Below are 20,326 nucleotides of genomic sequence, written 5' to 3'. Positions count from 1 at the left end.
CACAATGGGAGAGCTTAACAAGTTTCAGTCTTCAGCTATTGGATGATGGATCACATCAGTAAAACCAAGCAACGGTGAGGGCAAGCGTTGTCATCCCGCCTCCTCTGAACCTTTTCCAGCGTTTTAATTGGACGCTGGATTTGTCATTCTTCATCCGCCCAGGTTAGGTTGCTCCGCACCGTTAATATGCTCAATTGATGGGCGTACTGAGCTGTGCAGTGAAAGGAGATACCCTTACGCGTTTCTTTGTAGCAAAAAAAATGTTCTGTCCTGGTTACATCACTGCTTGTTGCTTGTTTGTCCGCGAGACTCAGCTGTTTGTTCTCTCTGCGCGCAGTGACAAGCGGGTCGGACGATGCTATTGCGGTGTTTTAAAAGGAAAAAAGCTCATGACAGAATAACAACACAAGGCAGTGCATCGCCGCTAGCGATACATATCAGTGTTTATTAGTTTAATCCGGACGCGGTTATTTGCTTTGGACCTTTCATGCACGCTCGGTGGACTCGGAAAAAGCGGCTACTTTGGGAGATTTTGTGGAAACGCACCTGCCGTGAGACACTGGAGCACATGGGCATCGTATCGGACAATCACATCTGAGTATTTCCGTCAAAAAACTCGACTGTTTCACCGCCATGGAGGATTCACAGATTTTAATCTACGTCGGTTTATTATTTACTCATCGCGGGGCTTCAAACCAACCCGAGTATGGGGATGACAGCTGATCGCCCCTCCTCTCTCGGGACTTAAATAAAAACGCGCTCCATCTGAATCCACTGCCCCTCGATCGGAAGCCAGAGTCTCAGTTTCAGCTGTGTTTAACAATAGATGGAGCGCAGAAGGCTGTGATGTGTGTTTTGATTGACACCTTTCCCTTATCAGGTTAGCTTCACACCGATCATTCCTTCAGAGGTTACACCGGCGACACGTTTCACTGAAGGCCGTTTTAATTGTATTTAATCTTTTGGACAAATAACCCGTATAAATCGTTCTGCGAGGAAGTGTATCAGCTCTGTGGAGATGCTCTATCCGATCACCCCTCCACATGGAAAGTATATTCCTCTTGCTCTTTGCTTCTTCGCGCTAAACCCATGGCCGGGGATGATCCCTGAGTAGCCGATAAAATAATCAGCGTCGCGGTGTCAGAACCTTGAGCTTCTGGGGATTTGTGTAGATTATCTCCGGACTGCTATTTTGTTCACTCGGCCACACTCAACTGAATTTAGCTGCTTTTGATCCGCAGCCTTTTCCCTGCTGCCTCCTGGAAACTCCAGCAGGGAAGCCTGCTTACAAGCCACGCTATTCATAGGGAAAGGGGGGAAACCGGGTTGCATTCATAAGCAATGACTGCCACAGAGGTGTTTGGACCCAGATCTGAGGATACGACACATTTGGCGCTGATGTCACCTTGTGGATCCGGGGGAATGAGTCGCGCTTCAAGGGTGTAGATAACACTCCCTGTTTACTCGCAGCATGCCTGCTGGGATGCCGTCGCTGTGACCGGGAGAGATAGACAGTCAGAAAAGACTCGGACACCCAGAAACACAAACACAGCGCACCGACTTTCCAGACCGTTTTGACTATCTACCGGGCGGCTACCGGAGGATGTTTGAGTCAGGATGCTGCGCTTCCCCGTGAAGAAGATCCGGAAGCAGTTCAAGCTCCTGCTGCTTCTGGTGCTGCTCACCTCCGCCGTGTGGTTCACCTACCTGCACATCAACCAGGGCAAGACCATCAAACTCCACTTCAACTATGGAAAAGGTAGGCTTTATTTAAAATAAAAAAACATGATCTATTCATTTCATCTAACACAATTTCAGGCTTTGTAAAACAACTTTTGTTCTATACCTGGATGGATATGAAGTAGCCAAACAGCCTTTGAAGATATTTAAAATAACATTTATTAGCCCCTTTATGAACAAGTCTAATGTAGCGACTATAAAGTCAACACTGAGAAGAGTTTGTTCCTGCAGGATATTATGAATATTAAGGTTTCATCCTTTAAGATAATAATGCTTTACAGCATGACAATTCCATTATAAAATGACCACATAATAACTTATAATGTATACAAATCAAAGTTGTGAGATGCCAAAACTAACGAGAGAAATATAAACAATACAATTATTTCTTAGGTGCAAGGATTTATGACAAATATGTCACTGGAACAAGTATCTACTGACTCATGCTGATTGTTCTCCCCTGGGTAATGTGAGGAGAGGATACGCTCAGAAGAAGTAGCACAGAGAGTCAGCGTGTCTCATAAATTAACAATAGTTTCCTTCTCCATGCAGGCTGCAAAGAGCACCACGGTGTCGGGCCAGGTCGAAAGCCAGACCCCCACCTTCAACATTAATAATCAAAGGGCTGTTCATAAAGGCGGCTTCAGAGGTCACAGGCATGCCAGTCAGACTTGGGAAAATATCCGGGGTTGGGCAGTACAGGGGAGGCAGATTTCCACCTGCTGCTGCAATGCTTCTTATTGCCAATGGTTGATTGTGATCAGTCACTGTGCACAGCGTGGTTGATGCGTATCAGACAGGAATAGCCACTATAAATGAAAGGAATACTGTTATAGGTGCTGGATGATGTACCATCACCTACTACAGATCCAACATGGGACGGGGGTGTTGTCTTTCTCCTGCAGCTGTCTGTGTAAAGTGATACCTGATGATTATGATGTCCTTGAAGAGTGAACACCGCACATTCGCAGACGATGCACTTTTCCAAGCAACAGACTAGATTTAGTTATTTTTTTATGATGAGTTCCAAACCATACTGTTGGCTGAAGGCTGCAACGCTGTCCTGTTGCATTTGATAACAGTAGTTGTGAGTTTGTCAGGATTTAGGCAAAACATTTAAACCAACCAGTATTACTGCAAATTACCATTAACATTCATGAAGTGTATCTAATTGTCCCCTTCTGCAACCATATTATACATGTGGTTATGATATTGTAGATCACATTCAGACTGTGAAGTTGATATAATGAATGGTCCCTCTCACTCTTCCTTTTTAGGCAGATATCTTAGAATGATGCCCTTTTTAGCCTTTGTCCTTTTGTTTCAATTTCGCTATTGCTGCTAATTTTGCGGTTACTTGTCTACGAGCATGACGACTTCTTCCTTCCCTTAAAATCAGAGACCTTTGGACAATTACATTTTCGATATCACTGTGTTCCTCATTTTAAAGATTCCAGTAATAGTCCGCCATTGTGACCAGTCTGCTGTGGCCGTCTGGAGGAGGAAGGAAGCTGTTATGCTCTACTTTGCTGGTCTGTGTGTCTAATTGACTGTCTTCCATTTAGCAGGCATCTGAACAGGTCAACTCACTTAACCTCTTATGAATAACATGTCCCCCTCTCGCACCAAGGGTTTGTAAGTGAGATGTAGCCATTACTGAAAATGGGGCTCTATGAAGTGTGTAAATATTCATATCAGGCTGGCGGTATTCTCTTCACACAAAAACCTTCATTGATTCTTAGCACTGAGGTGGGGCAGGTAGGAATAATGTAATTTCATTTTTGGCCTGAGTCCTCCCTTATTTGAATATGAAATGACAATTTGTCAAATTTCCACTCTGCTTGTCTCTATATTGGAGAAAATTTGATTTATGTCAGCCAAATCATCTCCTTGAGCGGGCACACGTATCAGACAGATTTCTGCTAGTACTTCATCCTCGAGCTAATGTCTTATTGGCACATGACCAACAGACTTATGAGACATATAAACACCTTGGCATAAAGTGCCCCATCGAGGCTGCATCTAACTAATTGTGAATAATGATTTGAGAAGTGTCGAAGAAAGTTTACAACAGACGATTATATACACCGTCTGTCAAATGTTTCCAACTTCAATCTACGCACTGCTGTGTGCTCATGTGTTGGTTGACTGGGTAAACATAATGAGAGGAGGCCTGAGACTTGGAGAAGAGGCCTCTTAATCGTACCCTGCAGAGTCTTATTGGCAAACAGTTTTTGTTGTACATTCCACATTCTGACAAAACCCATTGTGTCTTCTAAGAATCTAACAAACGCGTTGAATATATTTTCTATTTCGTAAAACATTTGCAATGGCTTGTGTGGATGCTTTGAAACGAGCTTTGTTTACATACGTTGGCTGCCTTTGTCTTTACCTCTTATCACGGGATTGCTACCTTATTTGGCTCATTACATGCACAAGCTGTAACTGCACTCTGTCTTACAATATCTATCAATGTCACTGTGTGTGTGACCTGTTAGAGACACAAATATATGGTAATCTAATCATGGATTGGTGAAAGAAAGTCCCTGGATGAACTCTTTGGACTGGCTGACAAGGATCTGGGTGTAGCAGTGACATGTAAGCAGGTGTTGATCGCATTGACCAAGCTTTGAATAAATGTTTGTTTTTGCCTCGCTAGTGATTTACATCCTGGGTTGTAGAGGTTTTTTTCCATTTAAATGAGCAATGACATTGCTAACCCTACCTTTGTATAGTCTGGAAACTGTGATTAACACCGGCCTACATACTTATTTGAATAGGTTGACGGACACATCATTACTCAGAAGTCATATGTGGTCATTAATATAACACTGTGGTATGTTGGCAAAGAAATCAATTACACAGAAATGTCATCAGGGTCATTTTGATTAAGAATTGCCATCACTCAGAGCACTAAGCCAGCCGCAGACGTATTGAAATGGTCCATCATTTTCTGTCACTAAATTATTCACTACAGGATGGAGCTGTGTGATAGACCGGTGATTGAATGGTGATAGGCCGTGCACTCACCTTTTTGTGATTTTATAGAAGGTATAGAGAGAAAGAGGGATCCAATATCAGGGAGATAATGGCACACCTGAACAGAAACGCAAGAAGTGAGGAATTGTATTTATTTGTTACTTTTATTTCCTACTTTACGAATCCTCTCCGCTCAAAAAGAAAACCGTATGGTAGGCAACGTATAAACAACAAAACCATCTTGATTTACTTTGTGTGAGAATCTATCACATGTAATATGCCGGTCTTGTTTATGAATACGCCATTCAAATATAACAGCACAATATACAACACCCACCAATGAGATCTTTCTGGATGTGAGGCTGTCTGTTGGGGCATTCATTTATCTTAACTTAAAAGCCAAGGTAGCTGTTTAAACCAGAGGAAGCCAAAAAGGTATAATTAAATAGTTTTCAGATTGCACACTGGCCAGACTAGCCTTATTTAATCAGAATTTCAATGAGGAAGTGTGTTGGCAGGCAGTGCTGCGGTGCATATTAGATGAGTGCCACATTTATGCGGCCACCCAGTTGTACAACAGCCCCCCTGTTTCCCAGCATCAACAGGTCCACTGAGGAGGAGGAGGAGGAGGAGGAGGAGGAGGCTGCTGCATACAGGCCTCTATTGATTAGCTATGATTACACATGTGCGGAGGAACACACATATGCATAAACTCAACCACCCTTGAACAAACACAAATATGTTGCATATATACTGGTAAAATGGCACATAATCCCAGCATACACTTCAATTCATCAGCACTCTGAAAGGATAAGGCGGAAGTCGGAAGGGGAAGTGTCAGGGGCCGTGGCAGATTGGCTGCTTGGTTGCCCCTGGAGACAACATATGGGAGAGGAACGCGCTGTGCTGGTGGGATGGTTTGGAGATTGTTTTTGTCGTGGCCGATGAATTCAATGTTTGAGGGAGCTTGAATGTGCTGAATATCCAGCGAGAGCTTAAAACAAATAAAACCCACACAACTTGTTGATGCGGGGCCATTTTACTAGTATCTCTTAGTAGTAACATTCACTCTTACAGCATACTTGGATATTGTTGCAGTTCAGTATCAACTTGGATTTGGCTTGTTGTTGTATCTCAGCAACAACACCCTCAGACTGGCTTGCTGTCATGGTAACCATGCCCTCCGATGTCACTTTACCTAATTTTAGCTCTTGTGGTTCTCACGGTTGGTCAGCTTTATCTCGGCCAGAACCACTCTGCCAGCATTTTTACTACGGCATCTTTTCATTTGATTATTTATTCATGTAACAATAAATATCCTCAATTGCCTTTTCATATTTTTGAACAATGCAGCTGCCTGATGCGCACTTCCACCTCTTGAGGAGATGGAACATTTGTTAATGGAAGAAGGAAGAACAGAGCAACATCATATAAACACTCTGCATGCTTAGTAAGAAGCAGGTGTGTTTCTGACAGTTGAATTTAGCAGCTTTTACAGAAACACTGAGCCCAGTGTGGGTACAGGGTGTAAGTCCACATCAACAAAGTGGTTTGGGCATTTTAAATTGGGGACACGTGTGAACCCAGCTGGGAGGTGCAGCTTTTAAAGATTGATTCCATTTAGGGATGCTTGGCCCTTTATATCCTTGTGGATGGAAGAGCCCTTCTAATCAGATGAAAATGCAGAGACTTCCCTAAAAGGGTGAATTATGAAATTGTATCTCTTCTAATGTGGTGATTTATATTCTTTAGAGCCATACTGTTATGCTGGTTTAACAGAATTATTTTGACCTTCAGATGGAAGTTATTGCTGCAGAAATGTAGATATTTTAGTGCCATGATTAAACAATTGAAAGCTGGAATCTTACAGTATAGTCAGGGTAATGGCTTTACTATCCTTGAGAAATAGTGAATAATCAATTAAACCAATATGGGAAACTGTATTTTATATATGAAACTGTCACTTAATTTGAGCGGCTTTATCCTTGGCATTTTATTTAAAGAACCGTGTCATAAAAGCATGTGGCAGTCAGTTCATTGTTAGCTTGTGTCTGGGGATCTGGGATGGGGACTGTCAGAAGCTCAACCATGAATCTGCCCCACAGCTTATCTGACCAACCCACTAAATCTCTCTCTCTGGGTGATTCCACTGCGAGGATGAATGGTGTCCCCATAACAACTCACGCTGCATCCTCAATGTGCCTGGGAACTGACTGCCAGAGGTGAAGACAACAGAAGGATTAGGAGGGGGAAATGATACCCTGTGTTATTTTTAAGCACATTTGCGTTTGCTTATTCTTCCCTGTACAGAATGTCACATTTTAGCATTTGCCTATTCTTGTTTTTACGTGCATTTAAAAAAATGGTCTAATTTAACCCTTATATGGTGTTCATATTTTTGTTACTCAGCCAGTGTTCGTGGGTCTGGTGGACCCGCTGCCTTTTTGGGCTTCAATTCAACACAATCTAACTATTTTATGTTAAAATACTCAACAGATGTTTACTTCATCTCAATTACAAGCAATATAAACAGCATATATGGTTAATATTTCCCCTTTTACTTTTGTTAGATCACATTAATGAATTAAAGTGCTACTGGTCTTTTGCCCGCTGACCGGCTGGTCCTGTGGCTCGTCTTTTTTTTGTAACTAGCTGATGCTCGATCTCATCCGCTTCTTCAAAGTCACTGTCGGACTCAGAATTCTCAGAAATGTGATCCTCACATTCTGAAACATCTTCCTCTTCCTCTACATCATCATCAAATGGTTCTCTCTCTTCCAGAATCATTTGAAAGGCCCTCTGAGCAGAGAATCTTTTGGCCATCTTGATCAGATGTGATAAGGACCCAAACCGGCAAAGCTTTATTTATTGTGTCCCGCCCCAAATGTGCAGCTGGGATATAGTTTGAAAAAAATAAAGATTGGTTCCCGCAAAAGATAATGCGGGGATGTGAGAGCAGACAGGTGTCTGTGCTTGAATTTATCAACAATGTTAAAACCTTGTGCGGGAATGGCAGGGGCAGACACACACACACACACACACACACACACACACACACACACACACACACACACACACACACACACACACACACACACACACACACACACACACACACACACACACACACACACACACACACACACACACACACACACACACACACACACACACACACACACACACACACACACACACAGACAGAAGGCCCAGACAGGTGCACAGGACCCAAACACCCTGTATGTAATGTAAATGTGTTTTACAGTGGGTGGTCATTGAAAATATGTTCTGATATATGTTCTTCACAGAAAATGAGCCAAGGCCCTTGAGGGTGAGTTTGAATAAATAATTTTTCATATCATTTTTCTTTAGCTAAATAATGAAAACGGGTCCCAAAGACCTGAATACCATACAAGGTTAATCTCAATCAATTACATACTTGTCCTCCCTTTCAGTCATTTAAGAATGTTCCATTTACTTGGTAGGGCTCAAGCAGATGCAAAGTGCTACTGGATATAATTTATGGCCGCGCTAAAATGATCAACACTCAAGATGTGTTACATTCCCACCGTTGACTTCACAACCATCAAGTGTTAATTGTGGAGTTGCACGTAAATGTGAATTTAGGACTGACAGATGAAAGCAGGATGGGTTGGAAGGTGAGCAAAACTGTTGGATAAACGTTGAAAGTCCAGAGTGTGTTAACCCCGAGGTTAATGAAATTTGTGTTGGCCTGCCTAACAAGCCACCATCCAGGTACCTGCTCTGCCCCATGCAGATGAGATTTTTGGCCCGCTGCCATGGCTTTGGTGTGTGTGTGTGTGTGTGTGTGTGTGTGTGTGTGTGTGTGTGTGTGTGTGTGTGTGTGTGTGTGTGTGTGTGTGTGTGTGTGTGTGTGTGTGTGTGTGTGTGTGTGTGTGTGTGTGTGTGTGTGTGTGTGTGTGTGTGTGTGTGTGTGTGTGTGTGTGTGTGTGTGTGTGTGTGTGTGTGTGTGTGTGTGTGTGTGTGTGTGTGTGTGTGTGTGTGTGTGAGATTTAGTGTAAAAGAGAGAAATATGAATGTGTCATGTTGTTTTTTTCTTTACTGAGCATGTTATTGCGTCCCTGATCTGGCTGCGTCTGCACTTTAGCCCCAGTGTTTAGCCAAGCAGAAGAGGAAGCTGCTGAATGATGGCACTGTCTGCCCGCTGGCACTCTCTCTGTGAATGGAGAGCATTTTGGGAGAAGGGAAGGGGGGGGAAGAAGGATACTCTTCTCATACAACAGGTGGGACATGGAGAGGATGTGGCTCAAATTAAACCCTCACTGTGTACATTGGGTGTAATCTGTTGCTACCTGGAACCATGTTTTCTTGTTTGACGTGTACCCGTCAGATGAGCTTCACTCTGGAAAGCTATTCAGGTGCCTCCACCTTAATAGAGTGGGGGTGTCTAATAATGTAGCAATTACACTACTTAACAATGCCATCAATATTTAATTAAGGCCAATTTTCCTCAGTAGAGAGATAAAAACCCACACAAGTTGGACAATTTACTAGGACACTACTGGGAGATGCCGAGGAGGGGGAGTGTGAATAAGAACGAGTGACTTGGTGGTGAGTTTTGAGAAATGGGAAACCATGAAAGAGAAAAAGAGGGAGCGCCATCAGAGAAAGATGTCAGGTGGGAGTGTCGACTGTGTAGACGATCATGATCCTGGTCCATGATGGGATTTGTCAGTTTCCCCTGCGCTCAGGCTCGGTTCCGCTCTTTACTCCCTACCTCTGCAGGAGGATTTTCTTTCATAGGGTTTCTATGCAGCGCTTGGCTGTATCAGCTCTGGTGTTGCCTTACTGTAAGTGATCCAGACCTTACAGGATTTCAATCAATCATCAAAGAGTGTGTCTGCGCACTCCCTGCTGCTCAGTGAGCTTTCTGTAGCGGTGGTTTAATGGGAAAAGGTCACCTCTCCTCGAGGCTGTGCTGGCTCTGAACAAAGGCGGAGGAAGGAATCACAGAGGGACGGATAAACCTCAGAGACAGAAGCGACAGGGATGTTGGCTGCATTGTAAGCAGCTTTGGGGAATCTTTTACTGCAGCTCTGTTGAACACTTGAAATAAGAGAGTAAATTAACCGTAGCATGCAGGTCCCCGTGTGCATCTCTCTTCGTAGTTTTCACTCGTATCCACTTTCACCCCTTATTTTCTTCTGAAAGCACTATCATGCACACTTTGACTTTTCAAGCTCGCTTATGAATATTTACACATTTGTGGCACAGATCTGGAGGAGGGATAGGAATTCATCTCCATTTATAAACGCTAGCTAGATAAAGTTAAACAGTGAGTGGGAATGTTTTCTTCACTTGAAGTTCTATTACTATCATGTCTGGAGGCCATATAGATAAAACTGTAACCTGCGCTTTATATGTGGCTATATATACTAAAGGATACAAATAGCAAGTGTGTGTTAGTGAGGGTGATAAGACTCCCCACAGCTCCACAGCCGGTCTGACGGCTCTCCCCCGCTGACAGCACTGTGAAACTCTCGTAGCGTTTTTTGCGTTCTGCTTAGTTGAGCTGTATAATATTCTGTATATATTTGTATTTTAAAATCCCATATTACATTCTATAGCCTCTTGTTCCACCTTATCCATAATCCAAGTTATCCTTTAAATCTCTTTATCTTAATTTTCTTTATGATGTATGAGTATTGAAAGAGGCGGCAGAACTGAAGAAGGACAAGGCCGTCACTTTGTCATTCTTTTGTTTTGCATCTCAAAGTCCCACTCGCCGCCCTTATTACGATGACAGCAGCTTTGTGAAGGAGCGCATCATAACTCTCTTTGAAACACGGTTCCCTTTCTTTTTTTTTATTGCGGCCAGTCACGAGGAAAGATATTTAAAGTAATGTTCTGGTTGACTCTGGAGCTGTGTTTGTACAACTGTGCATACATGCTTTGAGAGTTGCCCTGACAGCGTGCTCTGAATTTCAACATCTCTTCATTAATTAAATACTTCACTTTAATTAAGCACCCTGGTTCAGTATTCACCGTCTCATACTCAAGTTCTAGTTTATCCCTCTTATAGTTTCAATAACACTGATATGTTCTATGTCAATGTTCAATGCTTGTTTATCAGCTTTTTTTACTGACAATATTATATTGACTAGAGCTTAGTTTGTTCATTGAAATTACTGTGGGGAGAAGTTGCAGGCAAATAAAAAGAAAGTTGTCACAGAAAATTAAGTTAGACTTTTTCAACCCGTGGCTGATGGTTAAATAAATGTAGCAAATGTTTTTGTATATTCTGCCCCATTAATTTTCTTTGGCATACCATAGATGTTAAAATGTTCTTTTATGGTTTCATTCAATTTGGCAGTATATGAAAAGTAAAAAAGTACTTTGGAACTTTCTTGAAACAGAAATCCGTCACAGTAAACTTTAAATCTATTTTCCCTTTTTGTTTAAGGCTACATTATTGCTTTATAGTTATCCACTTACAGCTGCACACCATGTAATCTGTTTAATCTGTGAGTGTAAAAAAGGCAGTTTAGGAGTAGGAATGGATTCTTATGGTGCAGGGAAACGGAGATTTCAATGACTAAAACTACCGCATACTTTTGGAATTTTGTTGGGCTCTGGGTACTTCAACCACCTCAGAGGGTACTTATAATTGTACTTACATCGCATCCATCTTCCAATCCCTTCAATGCAGCTCAAGGCACAAAGAAAGAGGAGGCTTCTGGTACAGGAGCGAGGAAAGACGTTAGTATAATGAAAAGTTCCCAGGGAGTCTTTAACTTCCCACCCTATACGATTTTTTCCACCTTGAAAGGACGTCCTGGAAAGGCCACTTCTCTCACCTTCAAGTTCAACCTCTACCAATTACCTGGCTGGCTTTGGGACAGCTCATATCTTCTCCATTAAATCACCGCTGAGAAAATCACTTATCAGTTTTAAATCTCAGCACTCCATCTCTTTGCCTCGGTTGGCTTTGACTCAAGTCAGTATTCCCAATTTTACATGATAATGGCTGCTGCCAAGGGCATCGTCTAGCCTCGTCTCTCCTGGACAAAGAGTGGTGCTGATCTCAAGTTATTTAACAGTTTGGAGAACAACTTTTCCCTATAGTTTTCGCCTTGTTTGTCCTAATAATGTGATGCGGAACTTCCTCTGCACAACATCACTAATTTCAATAGGTCCTTATAAAACGATTTGTACGAAATCTTAACCCTTTAAGCCCGCAACATCTTGCAAGAAACAGCGTCTGAGGGCTTCTTAACATTTAACAAAGTATAAATCTGTCGCACTTAACGGGAAGAAACTCGGCTACCTGACGATATAATAATAATAATAATAATAATAATTTTATTTATATATCACACTTTAAAGACAAATGTAATCTCAAGGTGCTTCACAAAGCTATAAGGAAAAATAATTAAAAATATATCTAAAGGAGCATATTGGATAAAATATGGCAATATAAAAAATAAAAATAAAAGGTTAAGAGCATGAACCATTTTTACCAAAACAAAACACAAGTCTAACGCCGAGCCTCTGAATTAGCCCTAAGCGAAAGAGTGCTAACGCACTGTAGAAATATGTCATACCTCATCGGATCTGCACAAACTAGATATCATAAGAAAGTTGAGATTCCACAGATTTCAATTATATAAGCATCATCACTGTGCGACCATAACACGCGGCAGCGAAGGGAAAACCCCTAGCCCAAAGACAACACACAACCTCACTTTACGGAGCCAAAATGGCTAATACATCTTACCTTTGCTGTTCTCTGAACAGAAGTTGGGTTCAATGGCATAAAAACGCTGCTGAAGGCTAATCCAATGTCTCTGTGTCACTTTGAAATGATTACTGATAATCCATCATCATATTTATGTCAATAACCAGAGTTTTCACATATAGCTGCTATGAGAGCTACGCGAGTGTTTGTTTAGATGGATTTAGGAACTTCCCCTCGATTCTCTTGGCTCTAATGGTTCAAAAGTGGTGTCAATCACCAAAATCAACCGAGGGGGGCCAGAGATATGGCAAATACACCCAAATGAACCCAGAGGTGGTTTTCTTTTTTTCTAAAAAGGTCAAATGTCACTTGTTTTGCATCAATCTTGATACAGGGTACATATTATATGTTATAGTTTGGATTCCTAAAGCGTTACTATCCCATCATTCAAGGGTGGTTTTCACTATAAGTAATGTTCAATCTGAATTTACTTTAAAATAAAAACATCTATATTGATTCTGACTGTTTTACATCCAACTCATAGATGTAACCTTGCTTTGAGAAAAAAGATGATTAATGTAGCCCTTTTTAGAAGTGAAGATATAGTCATTTGTTCTGGGCATGTCATTTTCGAGCCTGAAACCTGAAAAACAGGCTCAGCGCTTAACAGGTTAAGAAGTTTTCTCATTTTCTGTGTTCTTTCCTACGAATTTAGCAACACATGTTAATTTCTACTCATAAAATGCATACAGTTTGAAATTGATTTGTATCTAGCAACTTGATTAGGTTGAGCCAACAAAACTACTTGGTTCGGTTTTGGATATCATTGGGGATTGGGCTAAAATAACAAAGGCTGCCCCCGACTAAAGTAGTGGGATTTTCACAAAATACAGTGCATTCCTTTTGATAGGTATGGACACGAACACTATACAAGAACCGCCTGCTAAGACTTGATATGACTCAGTGACCAGTGCTGTACACAGCAGAAAGCCTTCTCTGATGTAGCAGTGCTGTTGTTTTTCAGAAAGTCTGGCTGGCTTATTGGCTTTTTGGTCGGATGTATTATTCAGTCTGAGGCTTTTGGTGTGCCACAACAGCAGCAATAAAAAGCAGCAAACAATGACAATAGTAAAAGAAGGAAACTCCTGCCTTCATTTAACAGGGGACAGGAAAGGAAAAAAAATGTGTGATGAGAATGGTCTGAAAATAGTATATATTATCCAAGCCCAGCAGGGCAAGATAATGTATGCGCGCTACCTGTAGCTATTGTTGATTTCTTTAGTTTTAGATTCACATATTGTAGCAAATCGCTACATGGCTTCATTTACATGATGGCACAGAGAAGACATTCTTAAAAGCTTGTCTGACAGATGTGGTGTGTATAGAATGCCACCACATTTTCCTCCCCCTCCTCTCCACCCTCTTATCTTCCATTTCTCTCCTGCTTGGTTGCTCTTCCTTGTTTTGTTATACCTTGCTTCTCAGCCTCCTTTTCGCTTCATAAAATGACACATCTATTCCACCCCCTGTGTTTTTTTCCCCTTCATCAATTTCTACATCTATAAATGAGATGTGGGACAAATGCAAGCTTTTCACCTTCCTCAGCAAAGTAAGACGATTCAACTCTATTATCTCTGTCAAGCAGGCTGCTGCTACCCGCCCTGCCGGTGGAAGTGATGGAGCGTTTTTTACATCACTGGGGTGGATAGGAGGACTGGCAATGAGCCGCCCGGCATAATTGTTCTTGCATTTTTTCTGACCATTTGATTGTTTTTCAAAGCATAAAACATAGAGAGAAAAAGGACTTGTATGTATTGAGCGCTGGAGGATAGAGCAGTATTCTTAATGTGCTGCATTTAAAGTAGGTTTAGCAAGCAGAAGGGTAGAGCTGTGAATATATGTATGCTCATTTATACTGTTCCGGAACTGAGATGGAGAGATGGATCCGGCGTATTACAGTTTTATGTGTGTGTGTTTTTGTTAGTAGGAGGAGCATGCTACTTATACTGACCCAGAGTTCAAGTTTGATCCTGTCGTGCATGAAAAATAATGCAGTCGGCTAGTGCAATAAAAAAGGCTTGTTCTTTGGCTCTTCTCTCTAATAAAAATGTAGTACACTTTCTCAAAATCATGCATCAAATGTACATTAAACAACAATATAATACCTGAATAAAAACACATTGTAGGACATTAAAAGTACACTTAAAACAACAGGAAACACATCAACAGAAGAAATAAATGTAAATACTGACAATGAATACAACTAAATCAAAAGTATTTATATACTTGTGCCAAGTCATGCTAAAGCTACGTTCAGCGAACATGTTTTATAAGTTTCACTATGTCTGCTGACACAGATGAAGAAGATGTTAAGCGTTTCCATATGAAAATGTTTAAGCCATAACACTGTCATTATAGGCTTGGTTTTTTCACAGGTTTTCACTTTACTAACATCTTTGTCTGCTTTTCAACAAATGTATAGGTCATTTCTTTGTTATGCATCAGTCCACACTGGACTGCAGAATTCCATGTTAGCTGTCACTCCATCTTTTTCAAATTAACCACTTTACAGCAACATTTGCGATAACCGGTCGCCACCGCCGCTTTCTCAAAACGTGTCTGTTTTTAATTTGATAGAATCTCACCTAATCACTGAGAAGACAAAGCAACTGTGTAACTCACTTATTTTTCATGATTTAAAGTGCCAACTTAATTAGCCACTACATATCTCTTAATCTAAGTTGATATGTAGTGGCTACTTGCCAAGTTGATGTTAAATGTTCCATCAGCTTCTCACAAATGCAGAAACTGCTTTTGTTGTTGTTAAAAGTACTGCTGACTGTGTGCTGTGGGTTAAAAGAGCAACAATAAAGTCAGTGACAGCTGCGATAAATGTTTTTAAAACTGATTTCCCAGCATACCATGGAGATTCTGCAGTTTTGCAGCCTCATAGCCCTGTTTTTGTGTGTGTGCACGTGAGGATAAATGAAGTATAAAAAACGATTATCTTTTGTTTACAAGAGTGTTTGCTACCAGCAACTTTAAAAGCTGAAGTAAGTGATGGAAAAAGTGATAGTGTGGTTCTGCAAACAAGGTCGTTGTGGCCTGATAACTCAGAGTAGACCTTGTCTGCACCTCCTCTATCTTACTCTCGTTTTTGCTTAGAACTGTAGGAAAGCCGATTGTTTTGCCAATTCCTACTAATCTGCTTTCAGCCCACACATTTGTAGGACAACATGTACACTCATACTCGCACAAACAGGGTGTGGATACAGAGGGGCTTACATTTTTTTTTTTCTTCTTTGTTTGCCCTTAATGCTTGCTGGTGCTTCGAATAGAAAAATCATCTAATCAACAACAAGGTCCTCGCCGTTAAGCCTTACTTCTGCCTGTTCAAATGGAGTTGTCACAGGCTGAAGTGGATGCTGCTTATTACCTCCATCAGATTGCGATACACATTCAATGTGCAGGTGAAAGCCTCATCTAGGTTAAGCTAATGGAACTTCAAATAGAAGTGTTTATCAGAGCTGTGTTTACCTGGATGCATAGCGCAGTATGGACTTGCAATGCCGCCTTGAAGTGTCTTTAAGCCTTTCTGTTTAAATGCAATCATACTGTAGAAAGCCTCTTGATTCTAAGCAATGTTCGTTGTATTATGTGCGATTAACTATTCCTCTGTGAGGAAGAAGGGCAAGGAGATCTTTTTTTTGTGTTCCATGTCATGGTTTGATCATTTTACGTTTAACGAGTGTAACTGTATTTTGAAACGGACATAATATTCTAAGAATAATTATCCCTGTGAAGGAGCCTGACAATATATTGGACATGGATGCCATGACAGATCATACTAAAAGGTCAACTTAGCCCAGTAGTCCAGTTCAGTTTGTGTTTACATACAGTACATTATTATGAGACCTTGGAACTGTGACATTACATTTGTGGGATAAACAACAATACCACAAAACCTCACCGATCCAATGCAGTGCCAAGACTGAGTATCAGTTTATCAGTCGGGTAATGCTGCTTTCACTAGGGACCAACGGGCCAGCTGAAATATACCCACCTTCAACATTCTCTTGAGCTTTGTCACATCTTGTTTCATAAATAAACCGCAGAGGTGTGATGTCACACAGGAGGTTTGCTAAGGATTTGGGGGCTTGCTTAAAGTCCTTCAGTATGGGCTCTTTCTTCACTGCAAAGACTAAATGAATCTATACACAGTATTTGGAAACATGCCCCTTCCTTCTAATTAATGCTTTATCTCAAAACAATCAACACTAGTTAAGGGCATTGACAGTGCCAGGACTTGAAAATGGATGATTGATATATATAATGGTATAACGATGGAACATAAAGAGTGGTTTTCTTTCTTGAGCATTTATCTAGTGAGCTTAACAACATAGTCTGTGCGTCTCTTTCTGTTTACCAAAATGTGTGTTTCCCACTCAGCTGATTTAAAGTGCGGTTTGGCCGTTCTGCAGGTGGTGTCCTTCCATCATTTCAATGTGCCATGACAAGCTCTTGCTCTCTCTGTCACTCTTAACCCCGCCCCCATTACCACCACCACCTATCCGTGCCTGTGCTACACTGAGAATACTGCCTTTGTGTGATGTGTCTAGAATGTGGCACCTGTGCACTGCTGCAAGCTGCCCCCCCCCTGGGTTGGATGTTATTCCTGCTGGTACTCACAAAAACACACACACATACACAGGCACACACACAGGCACACACATGCCCTCCGTTCCCCTCTTTCAAGCACTCTGTGCTCATTGATATGCTACAAGGGAATCCTATTTTGCTGCCTAGATTCTATTCCTTCCGGGATTGTGGGACGCGGCACCTGTGGGGTTCGCACACACACACACACACACACACACACACACACACACACACACACACACACACACACACACACACACACACACACACACACACACACACACACACACACACACACACACACACACACACACACACACACACACACACACACACACACACACACACACACACACACTCGTGAATTTTGCTTGCATGCCTCCTATTTAAGCCGTGGGGAACCTGACTGGAAGCATTTAGATTTGCCCCCTGGATTCCAGCTGCGAAGAAAATAGGTGGAGGAGCTGTAGCGGAGACATGACAAATTGAGGCAAGAGAATATCATCAGACACCAGCTGCCATGAGAAATTCATTTTCAAAAGGGCTTATTGTGGACTGTGCATATTTAAAAAACCTACGGACCTGTTAAGCCACATCGCACAGAGTGTTTATTGCCTTTCAATGAGAATGCAACTGTTTCTCTGCCACGGAAGGGCTTTTTATTTCACTGTTAATGTTGTCAGACACAGGTAGGGGATGTGAAAAACATCAGTGCGAAAACCTGAAACTGCTGAACACACAAGAAAGATGTGCTGGATACAGTGTTCAGAAATGAACTGAAGTGTCATATAGATGCAGTGTGTGTGCTCAAACCATTATATAAAGGACAGTGAAACGACCTGAAGCGTAGCCTATATCCGTTTTCCATCGCAGCATTTTGCTGTAGGCAGGTTGACTCACAGCTACATGTGAGTCAGCTGAGTTTGACATCACATCCCAATGGACAGAAACTCGCATACAAACTCAGAACTGCATGTATACACATAAAACTATACTCTCATACCCACACTTAGCAGCCACAGCCCCTTCTCCCACTCAGAAGATGAATGAAGTGGACATTAGTTTAAAAGTCAAGCTAAAAGTGGCTATCATTACTCCGCTCCCCGTCCACCATCCCACAACTATGTAGTTTGTTTGTACTTGACTGAGCATCTCTGGGACTCTGGCATCACAACTTCATCCTGTTAGCTCAGAGTAGCCTGCAGCCCTCAGCAACGTTAGCGCTTTATTCAGGTCAGAGCGGAACACAACCTCTCCCCACTGAGATTTAAAGGTTCCACCCATAATTTAAAATGTAAAACAAGGGTTGATCGGACAAATAATAAGCCACTCAAATTATCCTAAAGGAATTCGAATGGATGGAAAATATATTTTGAAAAAAGGTGAAGTTTTAAGGCAGGATAAGAAGGATTTTTCGAAAAAGAAAACTCACTTATCCTAAATGATCCTTCTCAATCATCACTTGTGACCCACTAGAAGTGTGCAGTGGTGTCTGAATCTGCAAAACTCTGCCTGTATTTGTGAGTTTCAACCTCTATAAAACATGTATCCACCTGGTACAGATGGTAAGCACGCATTCAAGAGGAACCTATACGAAGATTACAGACATTATGGAGAACATTTTCAAAAATAGCTGAAGGCCCACCGTAACCCTCTTTAAGCTGAGAGGAGGGGCCAACCTTGCATTTTTACAAACTGCTACCAACAGATCCTACTCGTTCTGCCTTTAACATGTAAAACGAATAACCCTAAGATCTGCATGACTCACTCTCAAATAATCATATTTTAAATCATGGTTAATTTGACTTATCACTCCAAAAGTTGCTCTTCACACCTACCTTAATGCTTTAGTAAATACAGAGTTCTTTTTGTCTGACAACGCCAGTACTAAAGAATGAACAGAAAGGCAGAGACCCCCTGCTGTTGCTCTCTGTTTTAGGAAATATGTTTCTCAGCCCTGGAGCTACAAGGCCAAACTAGAATAGAGAGCAGGGAGTCAATCATCGCGGTGAAAGGTTCACTTAGTACCACTTCTAAACTCGTGAACTCCACTTGTCAAAGAAAACACGCTGGTTTGAACTGTACATTGCATTCTGCGTTGACTTTTCCTTCAGCCTCACATGATGATACTTCAGGTAGTGATTGCCTACGTTGCCCAAGATGACAATCAACAACCATTAAGTGAAGTGTGTTTCCTGAGCTCTAAAGACATGTGTGTGTTTCATATTAGAGTTGACAGATAACAGTGAAAGGAAAAGTAGAATGAGTGAGGATGTAGACCGAGGGTTGTTCTGATCCTTAAAAAGTAATTAACCTGGCTGCCAGATAGCTCGCTGGTTAGAGCTGATAACCCATATGCGTTCACTACTGCCTAGTACGAGGGTTCAATTCGAACTCATGGAAAAATCTGGGAAATGTCCTGCAAGGAGTTTATAAATCCAAATAAGGCCTTAATTTGTATATAAATATCTTAGATCAATCTTTCAAAAGTCTTCAAAATGCAAATATATTGGAACAAAAGATTTTTGAAATCTTCATTGCAATTTAAAAATCTGAAATGTACCCAACGTCTCTCACTTTAAAGTCCCATATATTGGGGTAATGAAACCAACAACTCTTATTTTGTTGCAGTCGATGCACCGAGGTGTGTTTAAAACAAATTGCCAAATAGACTATTTAACCAATTTTGCTTAAGTGTTTCAAACTCAGAATAATATTTTTTTTTTCCGGTTATAGTGAGTTGATTGTAAATTCCCCTCAGTGGCATTAAAACAGTCTTTAAAATCTAACTTCCCCTAAGCGATAGGAACCCTGGTAGCATATGGGACACAACACTTTAGCAGTAGTGTCACAGGGAGTCTCGTTTCACACTTGAAATGTTTTATAGCCGATTAGGGCCTGGACTCGGACCCGCCTGTGGCCGATTAACAATCAGAGCTGAGCCTCTTTAACCTGCCACTCTCCCTGAATGTTGAAAAGCTCTGGGAAGCTGGAGCAGTCTTTTCCTGACCCTCTCTGTTGCCCTGCAGTTGACAACAAAGGGATTGGAGTGACAGTGAGCACTCTTCCTTGATGTAATATTTCCCCTCGAGAGAATTTGGATGCAAACCTTAGTTGTCTGACAATCTGTCCAAAACCCCAGGAAAGTTTCACTCATCCTTTGTTGCTCTCGCCTCCCGAAAGGGACTCTTTCATAAAACCTTTTTGAACCCGGCTGATAACAACCTC

At 41.6% G+C, this 20,326-nt stretch overlaps 1 protein-coding gene across 1 annotated transcript in view; it reads left to right on the top strand.

The window, feature by feature from the left end:
- The first annotated feature begins 207 nt into the window (after positions 1-207).
- Positions 208-20,326, top strand: part of b4galnt4a (beta-1,4-N-acetyl-galactosaminyl transferase 4a) — a 164,195-nt gene continuing 144,076 nt past the window's right edge. The window contains exon 1 of the mRNA XM_079682839.1: positions 208-1,759. Within this exon, the coding sequence (XP_079538965.1) occupies positions 1,618-1,759 (142 nt within the window). The 5' untranslated portion in view covers positions 208-1,617. The remainder of the gene's footprint in view (positions 1,760-20,326) is intronic.

The sequence above is a fragment of the Notothenia rossii genome (assembly GCF_949606895.1).
Source record: "Notothenia rossii genome assembly, chromosome: 5".
Classification (NCBI taxonomy): domain Eukaryota; kingdom Metazoa; phylum Chordata; class Actinopteri; order Perciformes; family Nototheniidae; genus Notothenia; species Notothenia rossii.
The sequence above is the reverse complement of the archived record's forward strand: the minus strand, read 5'-3'. Positions and strand labels throughout refer to the sequence as shown.